General features: G+C 42.5%; 1 protein-coding gene and 1 non-coding gene across 3 annotated transcripts in view; one reads left to right on the top strand and one right to left on the bottom strand.

Annotated features, from left to right (window-relative positions):
• plxdc1 (plexin domain containing 1) overlaps positions 1-12,459 on the top strand; it is a 38,815-nt gene extending 26,356 nt beyond the window's left edge. The window contains exons 4-14 of one of the 2 annotated variants that reach the window (XM_031561068.2): positions 121-190; positions 4,839-4,961; positions 5,134-5,252; positions 5,658-5,751; positions 6,164-6,259; positions 6,745-6,826; positions 6,953-7,013; positions 8,201-8,327; positions 9,366-9,401; positions 10,266-10,426; positions 11,042-12,459. In XM_031561068.2, the coding sequence (XP_031416928.1) occupies positions 121-190; positions 4,839-4,961; positions 5,134-5,252; positions 5,658-5,751; positions 6,164-6,259; positions 6,745-6,826; positions 6,953-7,013; positions 8,201-8,327; positions 9,366-9,401; positions 10,266-10,426; positions 11,042-11,161 (1,089 nt within the window). In that variant the 3' untranslated portion in view covers positions 11,162-12,459. The remainder of the gene's footprint in view (positions 1-120; positions 191-4,838; positions 4,962-5,133; positions 5,253-5,657; positions 5,752-6,163; positions 6,260-6,744; positions 6,827-6,952; positions 7,014-8,200; positions 8,328-9,365; positions 9,402-10,265; positions 10,427-11,041) is intronic. The other variant, XM_012833408.3, reaches the window with a different exon arrangement.
• A 1,915-nt stretch (positions 12,460-14,374) lies between these two features.
• Positions 14,375-14,446, bottom strand: trnac-gca. The gene has a single exon. It is a non-coding gene; the product is annotated as a tRNA-Cys (tRNA).
• Positions 14,447-15,023: the final 577 nt, after the last annotated feature.

The raw sequence follows: 15,023 nt of genomic DNA, 5'->3' as shown, positions 1-15,023 counted from the left end.
TGTAATTCAATTACAGTCACATTCACACTTGTGAAAATAAAAAATACTCCTTTTTCCCTTTACCTCTTCTCTCTCTCTTTTTCCCTCCTCCTCTCTCTCTTTCTCCCTCTTTCTCGGCAGCGTGTGGCGTTATCCTTTGATTTCCCCTTCTATGGACACAGTCTGAGACAAATCACCATAGCAACGGGAGGTATAGTGGAAAAAAGTCACTATTAAAAGCGATTGAATGTTCTTTAGGTTTGTTTGTTTGTGTATGCACGTGCATATGTGTGTGTGTGCACGTGTGTGTGTGTGTGTGTGTGTGTGTGTGTGTGTGTGTGTGTGTGGTTGTGTGGTAAATGCAGTGAGACAAGCACCAAAGACGCTATGCTGGAAGGCACATCCTGAGGAATGTAGGCTTCATATAATTAAACAAGCGCATTAGTATGAAGGATGAGCGTCAGAGAATATCATTCATTCTCTCTACATTTCATTTAACTCTCTCTCCACATTCTTCACTTGATGGCATTACATTTAGTTACTCACTTTCACATTATTATATTTGGCACTTTAATTTTGCAGTGTGTTTTTATAGGACCATTGTTTTGCCATAATGAACTCCCGAATAATAAATCCTAAAAATAATCACTCTAGCCAAGAGGAGTAGGTCATATCCTTTAATATTTCTTTTCCCCCTGCGCTTTGAGGAAGACGTTGTTATCTGCCGTAATCTTACCGGACCCTCGCTAGCTGTCTCTCATCTTAAATTAGCTCCTAGATAAATTGGACGTTAATGAGAAGGAAGGCCTTTGTTAATGAAAAATTCATTTTCCCTTTTCCTGTGCTGATGGGAAAATGTCTGGGCTTTCAGGACACTAGCCCGGGGTCCTTGGTGCTGTTGGCATAACCCGGCTGTCTGGCCCGGTCCAACTAATGGCCGTCTTAAATCATTAGGAGAAAATGGAGCCGCAGGCGGGCACCGGATTAATATGGGGCTGATTTATGGCGGGCAGCCCAGGGTGTTCAATTTCTGCTGCAGTGCGTTGAAAGAACACATGAGGATCCCTGTTATAAACCCTGCATGTAATAAACAAACCAAAAACGTATCCCTGGTAGGCTGTGTGGTATAGACCAAAATGTCAGTCAATAATGCGGACGAGATGTTAAGCGGACAGAGATTGGCGCGGATTGGGTCGTGATCTCTCTGGTGCTTAATAAACTTAATGACATTTAATAGCACACATGAGAAGATGGTACATTGCTTGTGCCTGTACAGGGGTGGCCACCGACAAACAAAGACTAGATTTCTCTCTCTCTCTCTCTCTCTTTTTATCTCTCTCTCTCTACCTCATGTTGGTGTCCCCATATCTAATCATTAAACAGCAAGCTCCCCCGATGATATTCCTGAAGACACATTTCCATACAGGTGTGTGTGTGTGTGCATGCACATGAAGGGTAGGGGGAAATGGATGACATTCCCAGAGCTTCATCCATCATACTAATAAGCTGATTTAATGAAATGAAATGTGCATTTTCTGAAGATGTGCCTCAAGGTTCTGTGTCTGGTGCTGTGTCATTGCTACACATAGCCACAGATCTACATTAACATTCGTAAAATGGCCATAAACCAAAATGAATGCACACATGCACACAAAAGGAATCTCAGATAGACTGAATACACACACACACACACACACACACACACATACTCTCCCTCACAGACACACACACACACGCGCACCACTGAAAAGGTCACAAAATTTGACAATCCAAACAATCTCTCGGGTTCATCCTGCTGTCACCATGGAGACAGACAGATTGCAAATATCTCTTTAAAATGATGTCTGATCGTCGATTTATTCGAAATAAATACTACCAGTAATATTACTAGTACTACTGCTACAGCTACTACTACTACTACCACTACTGCAAGAGGAAGAAGAAGAATCCAAATCAGTTCATTGATCAAACAGACACACACTCACACATTTAAACACATAAACACACCCTTACACACACACATACACACACACACACACACACACACACACACACACACACACACACACATGGGCACATTGACACAAAAACTACACTCGCTCACTGAAGACATGAAACTGTGCCTCTGAAGTGAAAACTGGGACACCTCTGGGCCCCCTCTCCCTGGTCTTGCTCAGTCCAGCCTGAAGTCTGTCAGAGTGGAGCCAGAGCCCCAAAGATAGAGCAGAGAGAATGAGAGCTGCCCCTGCCCCTGCTCCTGCTCCTGCTCCTGCTCCTGCCCCTGCTCCTGCTCCTGCTCCTGCTCCTGCTCCTGCTCCTGCTCCTGCTCCTGCTCCTGCTCCTGCTCCTGCTCCTGCTCCTGCTCCTGCACACTGGCCCAGTCAGCCAGGCACCTGCTCTGACCCTGGCCTCCTTCTGTCCTCCTCAGCTCTCATATGATCAATGCAGCCCCCAAAGGCTGCCTACCCACCCACCCACCCGCTCACTCACACACACACACACACACACACACACACACACTCCACATCCACACACACACGCGCACACACATCGACACACACACACACACACACACACACACGTACATGCACATGCACACACACACACACACACACACGCACACACATCGACACACACACACACACACAGAGTATGTCTCTGTCTATTTCACTCTCTCTCCATACACACACACTCTCTTTTCCTCAGTAACCAACACAGACACATAGCCTCTCCATCACACACACTCTCCCTCTCACTAAACCACGCATACGCATGGATACACACACACACACACACACACACACACACACACACACACACACACACACACACAGAGAGAGAGTCTCTCTCTGTCTGTTTCACTCTCTCTCCATACACACACACTCTCCCTCTCACTAAACCACGCATACGCATGGATACACACACACACACACACACAGAGAGAGAGTCTCTCTCTGTCTGTTTCACTCTCTCTCCATACACACACAGACTGACATACACATACACATTCACACATACACACACAGTCTCTAGTTCACCCTCTCTCTCCCTCACGCACACACACACATGCGCACATACAGCCTCTAGTCCCTCTCTCTCTCTCTCTCTCTCTCTCACACACACACACACACACACACATAGCCTCTCTCTCGCACACACACTCCCTCTCACTAACTGACTCATACACATGGATACACACTTTCTGTTCTGCTATGCAAGCACTGTCTCCTGTATCCATCTCAGCACAGCAGGGCGGTCACAGTTGTCCTTTAATGAGGACAAAGACTACAGAGCCAAACCCCTGGATCAGTGGTTTCTTCGATTCCACCCAGGGCGTCCGCACAGGGCACAATATGAAATGGGACAATCGGAGAGCAGAATTTGATCCGTCTTGAATCTTCAGTTAAGCTGAAATGGTGAATTAGAAATACCCTGTGTGTGTGTGTGTGTGTGTGTGTGTGCAGCAAATTATTTAAAAGATATCAAATGACATTGAGTGGATTGGATGGAAAACAAATCCAATCCAATATATTCTGAATGAAACTAATTGGATGCGTACATAGTTTGCAGGGGACTATACAGAGCTGGGTCTGAGAGACTATGTCTGGGTAGAGTTTATTGTGGTATTGCACACTGTGTTGTTATTTTGAGTATAGTCTTAAAAACAATGTTGTTGGTTTCTTAAAAATAATCAAACTGTTTTGTCTATTCAGAAGTTACACATTTGATTTAACACACATTTAACACAAGTTAACACATGTCCCTGAGTGGAGGGGTACTTTCCATAATGACACATTTGTTTGGAAGATGATGCAACCTTACAAAATGTAGAACTTGCCAATTCAATCAAGTTCGTTTTTTCTCGATTGGTAAGACACGCTTAACGAAACTGGGATCCACTTGGTCTTCATCATCACATTCTTAGCAGAGCAGAAGTTGGCATCACACATATTTTATCCTTTCTTTTCAACTCAGATCTTATAGGAAGACCCACAACTTTATTGGATTAATCGTGTTAAACAAAAGTAAAACTGCTATTCACCGTTGATATATATGACTTGCATAATTATGAATCTCTAACGCAGCTGTGTGAAACTCCTTTAGACAGCTCTTCAGTCCATCTTATAATCCTTATCCCTCTATAAAAGATGTCACCACCGTGTTGCTATTTGCAAGCGGGAGTCAAAGAGGCCAAAGGAATGTAATGAGAGTCCATGGTGATGGTTTCATAGAAATTCCTATTCCTATTCCTATTCCATAGACTATTTCTTTATTCTTTGGTGCAGAAAGAATGCAGGACAAAAGCTTTACCATATTGAATGTCAACAACAGAAAGAGCTGCACACATGAATAAAATGAATGAAACTTTCTTAGAAAATATCTCCTTTTTACAGTATTTTAACAGGGCATCTCAAAAAGTGTAAAAATGTCCAGGTGCAGAGTACAGCAGGGGTTGTTATCTCATCTTGGGACATGCTTGCTTGTTTGCATTTTTTAGGTACATGCCTTAACTATGTAAAGTGTCAACAAAGAATATATTGATTTGACAACAAGATGTGTTGTTTGAGGAAAATAGACTTTTGTTGGATGTTTTTAATGTGTTGTGTTATGTTTGCATTTTACAAACAGAATTATTAATTTTTCAACTTCTGTGTGAATTGTTTTTAAAAAGTAACATCAGAGTGGACACATGTGTTTAAGCAAAAGAGAAAAACTGTAATAAATGACTACACTGTAACCCTAGAGCTACAAACAGTACCTGTTTGAACACACTATGTGAAACTGCCATAAATGAATAAATGTGAATGTTAAGGCCAAATGGAACCATCAAGTTGACCTCTACTGGAAACCTTTTCCAGGGTTCATTTTCACTGGAGAGATCACGCACCGCATGTTGACAGCCACCCAGTACATTGCCCCCCTCATGGCGAACTTTGACCCCAGTTTCTCCAAAAACTCCACTGTGCGCTACATGGACAACGGTGGGTATTCTGATGATGGAAGGATGGGTAAAGAAAGAGAGAGAGAGAGAGAGAGAGAGAGAGAGAGGATGGGGGTGGGGGCAGAGAGAGTGGGAAGTGAGGTGAGTGTGTGATGGAGAGATTGTCTATCATACACCTGGGCTTGGATGACCTTTGACCTCTTCCTGTTTAGGTGACGTGTTTGTGGTCCAGTGGGATAAAGTCCGGATTCAGGGGCGAGAGGCCGACGGGCCCTTCACCTTCCAGACGGCCCTTCATAGCAATGGAACCATTGTCTTCGGTTTCAGAGACGTAAGACCTGCAGATTCAAATTAAGATTCAGTGATGATAGACCTCATCAACTGACTGCTAACACCCATTTCCATCTCTTAAATCTGGAATAATTAGAAGCACTTTACATCATCCTCGTACGACTGATATGCCCATGTCATCAACCTATTTTAGCTGAGAGTTTTGTCACAATGACTCTTTCACGTTACTGTACATCAACACTACCATACTGACTGATGAGAGGGTACTACATCTGCCTGGACATGTTTATGGCAGGGTGATGTCACTATTATGATGGAGAGTTCAAGTAAAATGTTACCACGGTGTCATATCTCTACTGTACTGTCTCTTTTCTCTTTTCAACCATTTCTCTCGTTCTTCTAACTTCTTCATTGCATTCTCCCCTCCATACCTCCACACCCTCAGGTTCCTCTGGGGGTGGAGCAGATCAACTCTACTGAGCACCCCGTGAAGGTGGGCCTGTCTGATGCCTTCATGGCCCTCCCTTCCTCCTCTCCAGGTCAGTGGACCACCACAGTCCGCCACAGACACAGGAAGCTTAACATAGAACCAGAAAGGTTTCAGTTGGAGTCAATTCATTAGATTCTTTTTTTGTATCTATGGATAAGATGGTACAGAATGGATCTTTTAGACTTTAATTAGCACTCAACAGTCAAATCACCATGAGACCTAAAGTAGGAAGTACTATAGTGGAGGGACTGAGAATCAGCTCGCACTGTATACAGGTTGATAATAGAAGCCATATGCATGCTATGTTGTGATTGGACAATTATAAATTCACCCAAAACACATGGCACACTAGGGCGGGTATTTCTGTTATGATTTGTCAACTGTCCCATGTGTCCATGGTGACTGTGTCCAAACCCCGCAGATTCACATACCTTTGTTTGTATCAACTGTGTCCCTCACAGACACGAAGCGCAGGACCATATACGAGTACCACAGAGTGGAGATCGACACCACAAAGATCATCAACAACTCTGCCTTTCTGTTCACACCGCTTCCCAGTGAGCGGGATTCACTTCTTTCTTTCTACCCAATCACATCCCTTGGAATACTGTCTAAGCCAATCACACATCACAGATACATGATGTTTTACAACACTATGACATAGACATATGTTCATATGACTATGCACTATGATGTGGTGAAGTCAGGGGAATCAGTTCTAATTGGAGTCAGTGCTTCATGACAGGCTGTCTATTCATAGTTGTAGTAGTGTTCTGTTGGTGGTACAGTTTTGATTACAATTGGAGCGATTGTTTCACAAAGTGTACATTATACTGTATTAGGTCTGTTGGTGTTTTTTTGTTTTTTTATAATTATTTTTATTTGGTAAGAAGGTAACAGAAAATATGAAGGGGTACCAAGAATTACAATAGTCACAAATCTTTTAAGGAAGCATCCCGTTTTCAGCTATCTTCTAATAATTCATGCTTCCCCTACCTAGGTCTGTTGGTGTTAAAGTTGTGATTTTGCTGCCCTCTTTCAGCCTGTTTGAAGCACACATCCTGTGAGCTCTGCCTGAACTCCAAACTGACTACAGGCTGTGGCTGGTGTAATACCCTACAAAGGTGTGAAGACAAGCCAGTGAACAGAATTGTCTACTTGTTGACATAACCTAGCACCTCATCACAGCCTTTGTGTGTGTGTGTGTGTGTGGGTGTGCATGCGTGTGTGTGCTGTAAATCCTATTTCAGGTGTTCAGATGGTATAGATCGCCACAGGCAGGAGTGGTTAGACTACAAATGTCCAGAGGAGGTGAGTAAATTGTAAATTCACAGGAAAAAACACTCACTCACTCACTCACATGCTCTCTCTCTCTCTCTCTCTTTCTCACACACACACACACACACACGTACATAAACTTAGACAGTTTGTACTGTACTGTAATTTACAAATGTCTGCTTGACTAAGATGAAACATAAACAAAATCCAGTCTGTCAGACACAACAAAACACAGCCCTTTCCTTTGAGGAAGAAAAATAAAAGAAATAATAGTTCTAATTGTATTCAGGCAGTAGAACTGGGTCCTAGCCGAGGTCAAATGATTGCAAGCAATCAAGCGCTGATTTTCCCCCCTTGAAGAAGGAACAATCATAACGTCTCTCAGCACTGCAACTCTTCATGTAATGGTACAAAATATGCAGTATGCCAACACATTTTTGCAGTCATAGTCAGTGTTCAGGAATGCACTACACATGTCAACATATTAAATCATAGGGTGACACTGAGCTAGAACCCTCCATCGTATTTAACATAACCATGTCATAAACAGGTTGTTATAGATACTTAACATAACCATGTCATAAACAGGTTGTTATAGATACTTAACATAACCATGTCATAAACAGGTTGTTATAGATACTTAACATAACCATGTCATAGATAGGTTGTTATAGATACTTAACATAACCATGTCATAAATAGGTCGTTATAGATACTTTGTACTGACATTTTATGACCGATTGTGTCTAGTTATACAATAATGTTAGTTTTATCTGTACGTGTCAAGACAGCTCTCATAATGTTTGCACGTGACGTTAGCTGTTATAGCAACCATCATTAATGAAGCTGTTATAACAGTTATCCATAATGGACATGACAGTGTATGACAGTGTATGACACTACATAGCGTATTGGTGACATGAAAGGTTACAATGGATACAACTGTTCCAAACCATATTAATACATGACCTATTTCTACATGGCCTCTCAACATATACATTACACTTACATTTCTGCATTAAGCATACACCATCAGGATCATCCTCATTTAGCAGACACTAATCATCATCTAAACTGACGTACGGGACAAATACACATTATCATCATTTAGTCTACGCGCGCTGCTTTCTGGGGGTCAAACCCATGACCTTGGTGCTGTTAGCACCTAGCTCTCCCAGTTGCACTGCCGGTTTAGCCATAGCCTCTATGTGTCCCCCTAGGCCAAAGACGAGACTTGCGAGGACTACACTCAAGGGGCGTCTGACACGACGGTTGTCCCCTACACTCCCACAGACCCAGAGGCCAACCCCACTCCCGTGTCCAACCCTGAGAGACCTGTGACTGAGGGTGAGTATGTGTATGCGTGCTAGAGGCTGTTGTTTGTTTATGGCAATGATGTTTTTTATAAACTCATGTTTAGTTTAGAATGTACCATAGAATGTTCAATCATGTACAATAGAATGTACCATAGAATGTTCAATCATGTTCAATTGCCATTATTTACTGTAGCCATGGTTACAGCTGTCCAGGGGTGCATATTCCGAAAGTGTCGTTGAAATCCAAAACTAGGAAGCTAACTACCTAAAAGGCATACAAACTTGCAAACACCAACAGCCCAGCCCACTGACAAAAGCTTGCTAACAATACTAATTTGTGTCTTTTGGCAATATAGTTGGCAATGTTGTGCTGTGAAAGCTTTTCTAACATTTTCACAGGGTGTTACAGCCCAGAACACAGAACTAGATAGTGCATATCCTGGATGGCTAGTTGGAACAATACGTGTGCTTATCTGTCCTTCACATGACCATATGCCATCAAAATGAATTAGCAGATGATACCATAACTAGTTGCCTGTAAAAATAAACCTCAAAAGTGGCAAAGAGCATACATGCATAATGTTGCTTTGAATAGAAGGCTAATTTTGAACACACTCTCTCAGTGTGACCACAGTGGTTTCTCAATGGCGCTTTAGGGAAACATGACCCACTTGTATAAAATGGTGACCTTTAGATGGGATTTATTTGCAGGGTGTTTTATATGTTGTATCAAGTCACAAAGCTGGCATTGATTGATGGCCTAGACGCTCACTTTCAGATCAGAACAGGGAGGTCATTTTTGTTTAACACATAAAATGTTAATGTGTGCCTGTGGTTTAGAGTTTACTGGCAGTGCTTCAGTTATTTGAGCCTTTCAGCATATAACATTTAAGCTGAATACCTTTAAATAGACCCTTTAGCTCCTCTTTCATCTTAGCACATCTTTGCATGGAGGCTTTCGGCTAACTGACCGCTATCCTGTCCTCTCCATCCTCGTGTCTGTCTGTCTTGCTGTCTGGCTGGTCTCACCCATCTCTCTCTCCGCTACAATGCCCTCGTCCTTCTGCAGATGACACCAAGCGCCTCTTTCACTACCATGGCAACGGTGAGTTGGCCAGTGGCATAGTGTGGGCTCAGCGTAACTGGCTTGGTCGCTATGGCTTGTGGGCAACAGTCACAGGTGGAACGTGTGACAGTATGGAACCGTTATTGCCTCTGGGCTGCATGGCTGTGGGATGTGTCGTGCTTCTCTACCTCTGCTCACAGTTAATGTGTCAAATTGGAAACAAGTCAATTAATACAGGAATAAATATTTGCACCCGGGTCTACAGGGTGCTAAACCTGCACTCTGACCGCAATGCCAAAGAGCCAGGCTTGATGGTATGGCAGTCAGAGCACATTCTCATGTGTAGTGTCGGCACTCCGTCACACTCCTACAAATGATTGCAATGATCTACTTTGACAGTTACAACCAGTCATTATAATTAAAAACATGTAGTATAATTTAGAAAATGTGTCTCATCAAGGCATAGAAATAGTTTGATTGGAATTGGAATTGTTGACGAGAGAGGTATTTCCAAAATTGGTCACATACATGCAAACAATACACAAATAAAAACAACTCAGTTATGGAAATTTGGAACTGGATGTGGGCTGTTTGGACTGTCTGTTTCAGTTCCTGCTTCTCCTGAGACTGTTGCATGATTGCCCAATACCATTTCATTTATTTGACATGTCTGTCTATGTCCCTGTGGCTGTGTGTGTGTGTGTGTTGTGTTCCTACTTCATCCTTCACGTTGGTGTCACATTGTTGTGTCTTGAATCGACTGTCTGAAACATCCATCACCAATGCTGTCATTTTTACCCCACCACGGTTACTTTGTTATTGATTTTGAGTCTGATTCTCCCTGCTTTCCCTCACATTTGGTCCTGATTGGTCCTGTTTGCCTTGCTTTCCTTTCTTTGTTAGATCTGCAAACGGGCACTCCAGGCCAGGAGGAGGCGCCAGAGCACACTGCGATCATTGCTGGTGTGGTGGCGGCGCTCGTTCTGCTGGTCTTCCTGACCCTCCTGGCGGTGTACTACATCAACACACACCCCACTGTCGCCCCCCCATTCTACCTCATGCAGGTATCTATCTATCTTTCTATCTATCCATCCATCCACCCCACTGTCACCCTGCCATTCTACTTCATGAATATAAAAAAGCATTTCTACTGCAAAAGAGTCTATCTATCTATCTATCTATCTATCTATCTACGTATCTATCTATCTATCTATCTTTCTATCCATCCATCCTCACCTTGTCTGCCATGTAACTTTGACACTAATATGATGAGAGTTCACAGTCTGGAGACACCTTGTGGTGAATGTGAACTAGAAGTGCATTGAAAGGGAATGCAGACTAGGCTAAGTGTGTATGTCCGCTGACAGACCTACCCGTACCCTTCTACATACCCATCAAGCCGCCTTTGAGACTCACCTTCACAAGCTGTTTGCGTTGGTTAAGACATTTCAAATGCCATTAATGTCCTCATTGTTCCTACACACACGCACACACACATATATATATGATATATATGTGACTGATGACCACAGTAACCAAAATACACTACACTGACTGACCCCCTGGTTAATATTCATCTGCTCACGCAAGACTACTTTCGACCACGGTCTGCACCATGCGTGACCCCCATCACATGATTTTTCTTGACCCCTGAATCTCCCTGTGTTTTCTCTCCTCAGCGCCGCACAAATAACTACTGGCCTTCCATGAAATTCCGGAACCAGGGCTGCCATTCCAGCTATGCAGAGGTGGAGCTCGGCCACGAGAAGGAAGGCTTCATTGAGGCCGAGCATTGCTGAAGGGTTGGGATGGGGTGGGACTTCTGACACCGAGAAGTTGGACTAAGCCACCTGTTGAAATAGAGTGTGTGTGTGTGTGTGTAGGGTGGGGTTGTTTTTTAGTTTTGTTTTAGGTTTTTTCCTTTTGTTTTGTAAGGGTTTTCTGAATGGAACACAGAACAAGATAATGGGAAAGGGATGGGAAGTCACGTGGAATATAAAACACCACACACACACAAGGACTTTTTGTCAGTCAAAGTACGGTAGAGGTCCTTACCAGATTGTACATCTCCTGCTGCACCTTGCGGTCCCTCTTGCTTTAACTGTTTATGGAGGAGAAGAAACCAAAATGTCCGTGAAAAAGGGGGAACAGATATAGATCTGTGGAAACATGGAGCTGACATGAGCTGATTCACCATCACCGCCCCCCCGCCCCCTGCCTCTAAATCCTGTTCCTCACTCCCTAGTCATGAAGGCTGACATAAAGGGATGTGGCCAACTTAACTGCAACTATTGTACAATACAGTATATCTTTGTAGTGTTTCTCGTTCTGTTTGTTTTTCAAAGAGGATATTTCATGTTTTATAAAAAAGAAAGAAAATGTAAGGAGGAAGTCGTGTTGAGCAGCGACCTATGTTTTCATGCATATTACTCTGTTGGCTACAAGGACTGGACTGCACTTTAATTTTTGTTTTGTTTTTTTGAGAATGTGGTCGTGAAACCGCATCGTTATCAGTAAGAAATGTTTCCTGACCACACTGAAAAAAAAAAAAGAGTTAAAAAAATAAAACGTTTTATGAACAGGCTACCTGGCCAAACCAAAACTTTAACAGAATGTGGTTAAGTTAAGCATTCAGACTGACACCCATGATGGTGACACACTAGGAAGTGGATCTGGCTCATGTCTGACTCTGATCTCACCTGGAAATGTCTCTGATCTGGCCATTTCTATTCCAGTGACCCCTACTATCTGAGATGGCTAAATACATGACGTCTCACCTCGGTAAGACGATGAGATGCTCTGAGAGGATTATGATGAAAAATACTCATTCCCTTCAAAGTTGACCTGTTGTCACTGAGAGTTCACCCCGCTCTGTTTTCCGTAGCACCATTTCAATTACGATTTTGAGAGAAAAGTACTCGCCCCCATTCGAACACTCAAAAAGACTTCACTAGGTCTCTAAACGTCTACGTCTAGCCATCCACCGACTGCCATAGAAATGTGTCATTGCAACATTGTATTTCTACCATGCAGCACGCTATGAGTGAATCAATAAAAACAATCAGTTGAACTGTACTGAGAGGTCTGTTTTGAAACATATCGCCTCCAATGGTTTGTGTCTTTCCGTCTCAGATTTCTTGTGTGACTTCAAATCATCTGTCATCTGTCATGACAGGAGGCTGCCTGAACTCAAACTCCATCTGAAAGGGGGTGACGACCTTGAAGTGAAGACCTTTTTGTGGAACAACACTGATGGACAGCATTACTTAAAAATGTCGTCTTAATAATCTTAATAAATGGTTATTTGTGGCTTGTCTTTCAGAGCCAGATACATATTACAAATTATATTTCTGGAGCCAACCGATTTTGTCTAAATGTGTGTGAGAGGGTTTGGTGTATTTGACACCTTCTAAATCAATCCAGTAAATGGGTGGTGTCATGAAGGCAGAGCTGAGGACAAGAAATGTAGTTTTGAACAGGGAACAGCAAAGGCGAGTGGTGTTTTTCTCAAATTGTCTGCAGGTTTTAAGAATAAAGTCAGCCTTGTCAGTTGTCACCATAAGCTGTTGTCAGTTTTAGTTAAGGCTAAATAGCCTTAAACAATTTAAGTAAAGGCTACTTTGTGTAGGCGTGTTTTGTTTAACTTCGGAGGATAATAACAGCAGCAATGACCAACAGTGCTTAAACAAACTAACCCGGCTTAGCCCTTTGTTGAGGTAAACTATGTAATACCTTATCGCTGTCAGTTTTAATTTACTTAATGTCTATCTGTAGGCTGCTAGACTTGTCTAAAACTGATCTAATCACTGTGTCTTTAAGTATAATCATCCTCCATCCATCCTAGCTTGGCTTGCACCTCAGGCCTAAATAGGAACAACTCTAGACCACTGAACACAGTGAGTTTGGCAATGGGCAGGCCCAAGCTAGTGTAAACCTTGATCTTCGGGAATAGGTTCTTGGTGTAGTAGTATGTAAAGAGCAGTCACGGACACAAGTTCGAACTGAGAAGACTGTTTTACTCCAACGCCACAACGATATTTTCTATTTCCCCCTCTTTCTTGTCACCATCTCCAATTACCCACAAAGTATTCTGGGTACAGTTCTTACACTAGGAAATAACTGGCCCAATACCAAAATGAATAGACCATGGACAGACAAATAGTGAAGGAGAATTTGAGAATGCATTAGTGATAATTACATGCACATGTGATTACCTGAAGAGCACAGAGAAGCCCTCTGACAACCACTATGCAGGGTTCAACATGTAACTGTCAGTCTGTATTACAGATAACTTACTCTGTGGTGTTAGTGTTATAGGCTATACTAAAATCAAAAGTCTCCCAACCATATACTTAATTTCTAACTAGAAAGAAAAGGAACACTTTCTGGTTGGCTTGATCACACGCCAGCCTATTCAGAAATTGAACAATACAATATAGGCTACTTTGATTGATTTGAGTGTGGGTTTGACTAAATCGTCATTGAAACACAAATCTTTTGGAATATGTAATGTCGTCAAGTGATCCCAGAAATAACACCATAATTTGAGTGAACTAAGAGAATGACATCAGAGGTAGGCTATGCTAGGGTATGCATCTATGACCAATATGCAAAAGTGCTGTCTTGTCTTTCGGTCTGTCACCTTTAGTAATTCAGTTCTGGAGGTTTCTAAATTCGTTCTAAAAGTTGCGCGTGTGCGTGTGTTATCTGGTGTCACCTCGCTTATAGCAGGAGTTACCCTACATCAAGTAGCCTACACGATGTTGAAGAGGTATCCTGTACTTTACCTGGTGGGTAGGCCTGGAATGTCAAGTTGCCTGGTGCAGTATAGCCTAAAACCAGGTTATGAATAGTAGGCTATGAGATGCTGTTAAAATATGAGAGAAATTAGGTATGACGATACCGAACAACGGATCCCATGTTCCCGGCAGGCTAATCAGTGCATAATATTCTCCTACCCGATTCATTCACTACTTTGATTGACAAAATACACGTTCCCAGGAGTGAAAATGAGGGGGCACCCGGATTTGAACCGGGGACCTCTTGATCTGCAGTCAAATGCTCTACCACTGAGCTATACCCCCGATGCGAATACAAGGGAATTTCTGAGTAAATATCGCTAAAGCAATACACGTATGATTCTTCTAACGATTTTAGTATGTTTCTGTTAAAAGAGGATTTCACAGCTTGATCATCGTACATATTTTTATAAACGACCATTGTCTGGATGGACAAACGACTTTGACGAAGTGTAATGTTAGGCTACGTGTTTTACACAGGAGACATGTTGGCAGCAACGAGTGGCTGTTCAGTGTTAACACTCAGTGTCAACACTAGAGGGCAATATAAGACATCACACGTCATCACACAAGTTCTGAGTAGAATTGATTAAACCACGCACGCTACAGCTTGTGACTTGTATAGTAAGTCGGTTACCCTTAAGATTGTCAAGACAGTGTTTTCTTTATAACCTACTATGAACACTACTGTCTGTCAAATATGAACTCACTCGTTTCCTACGTTGAAGAGGATGCTGGAGCCTTGTCTTGCTCTACCGTGGCCAACCTACTTTGCCTATGATGTTAATATGAAAACTGCAGCTAAAACATCCTGATGCTTTCTCTCATTGCAGTCTTATTATGATTTCATAGCATAACGACA

The sequence above is a fragment of the Clupea harengus genome, chromosome 23, assembly GCF_900700415.2.
Source record: "Clupea harengus chromosome 23, Ch_v2.0.2, whole genome shotgun sequence".
Lineage (NCBI taxonomy): Eukaryota > Metazoa > Chordata > Actinopteri > Clupeiformes > Clupeidae > Clupea > Clupea harengus.
The sequence above is the reverse complement of the archived record's forward strand: the minus strand, read 5'-3'. Positions and strand labels throughout refer to the sequence as shown.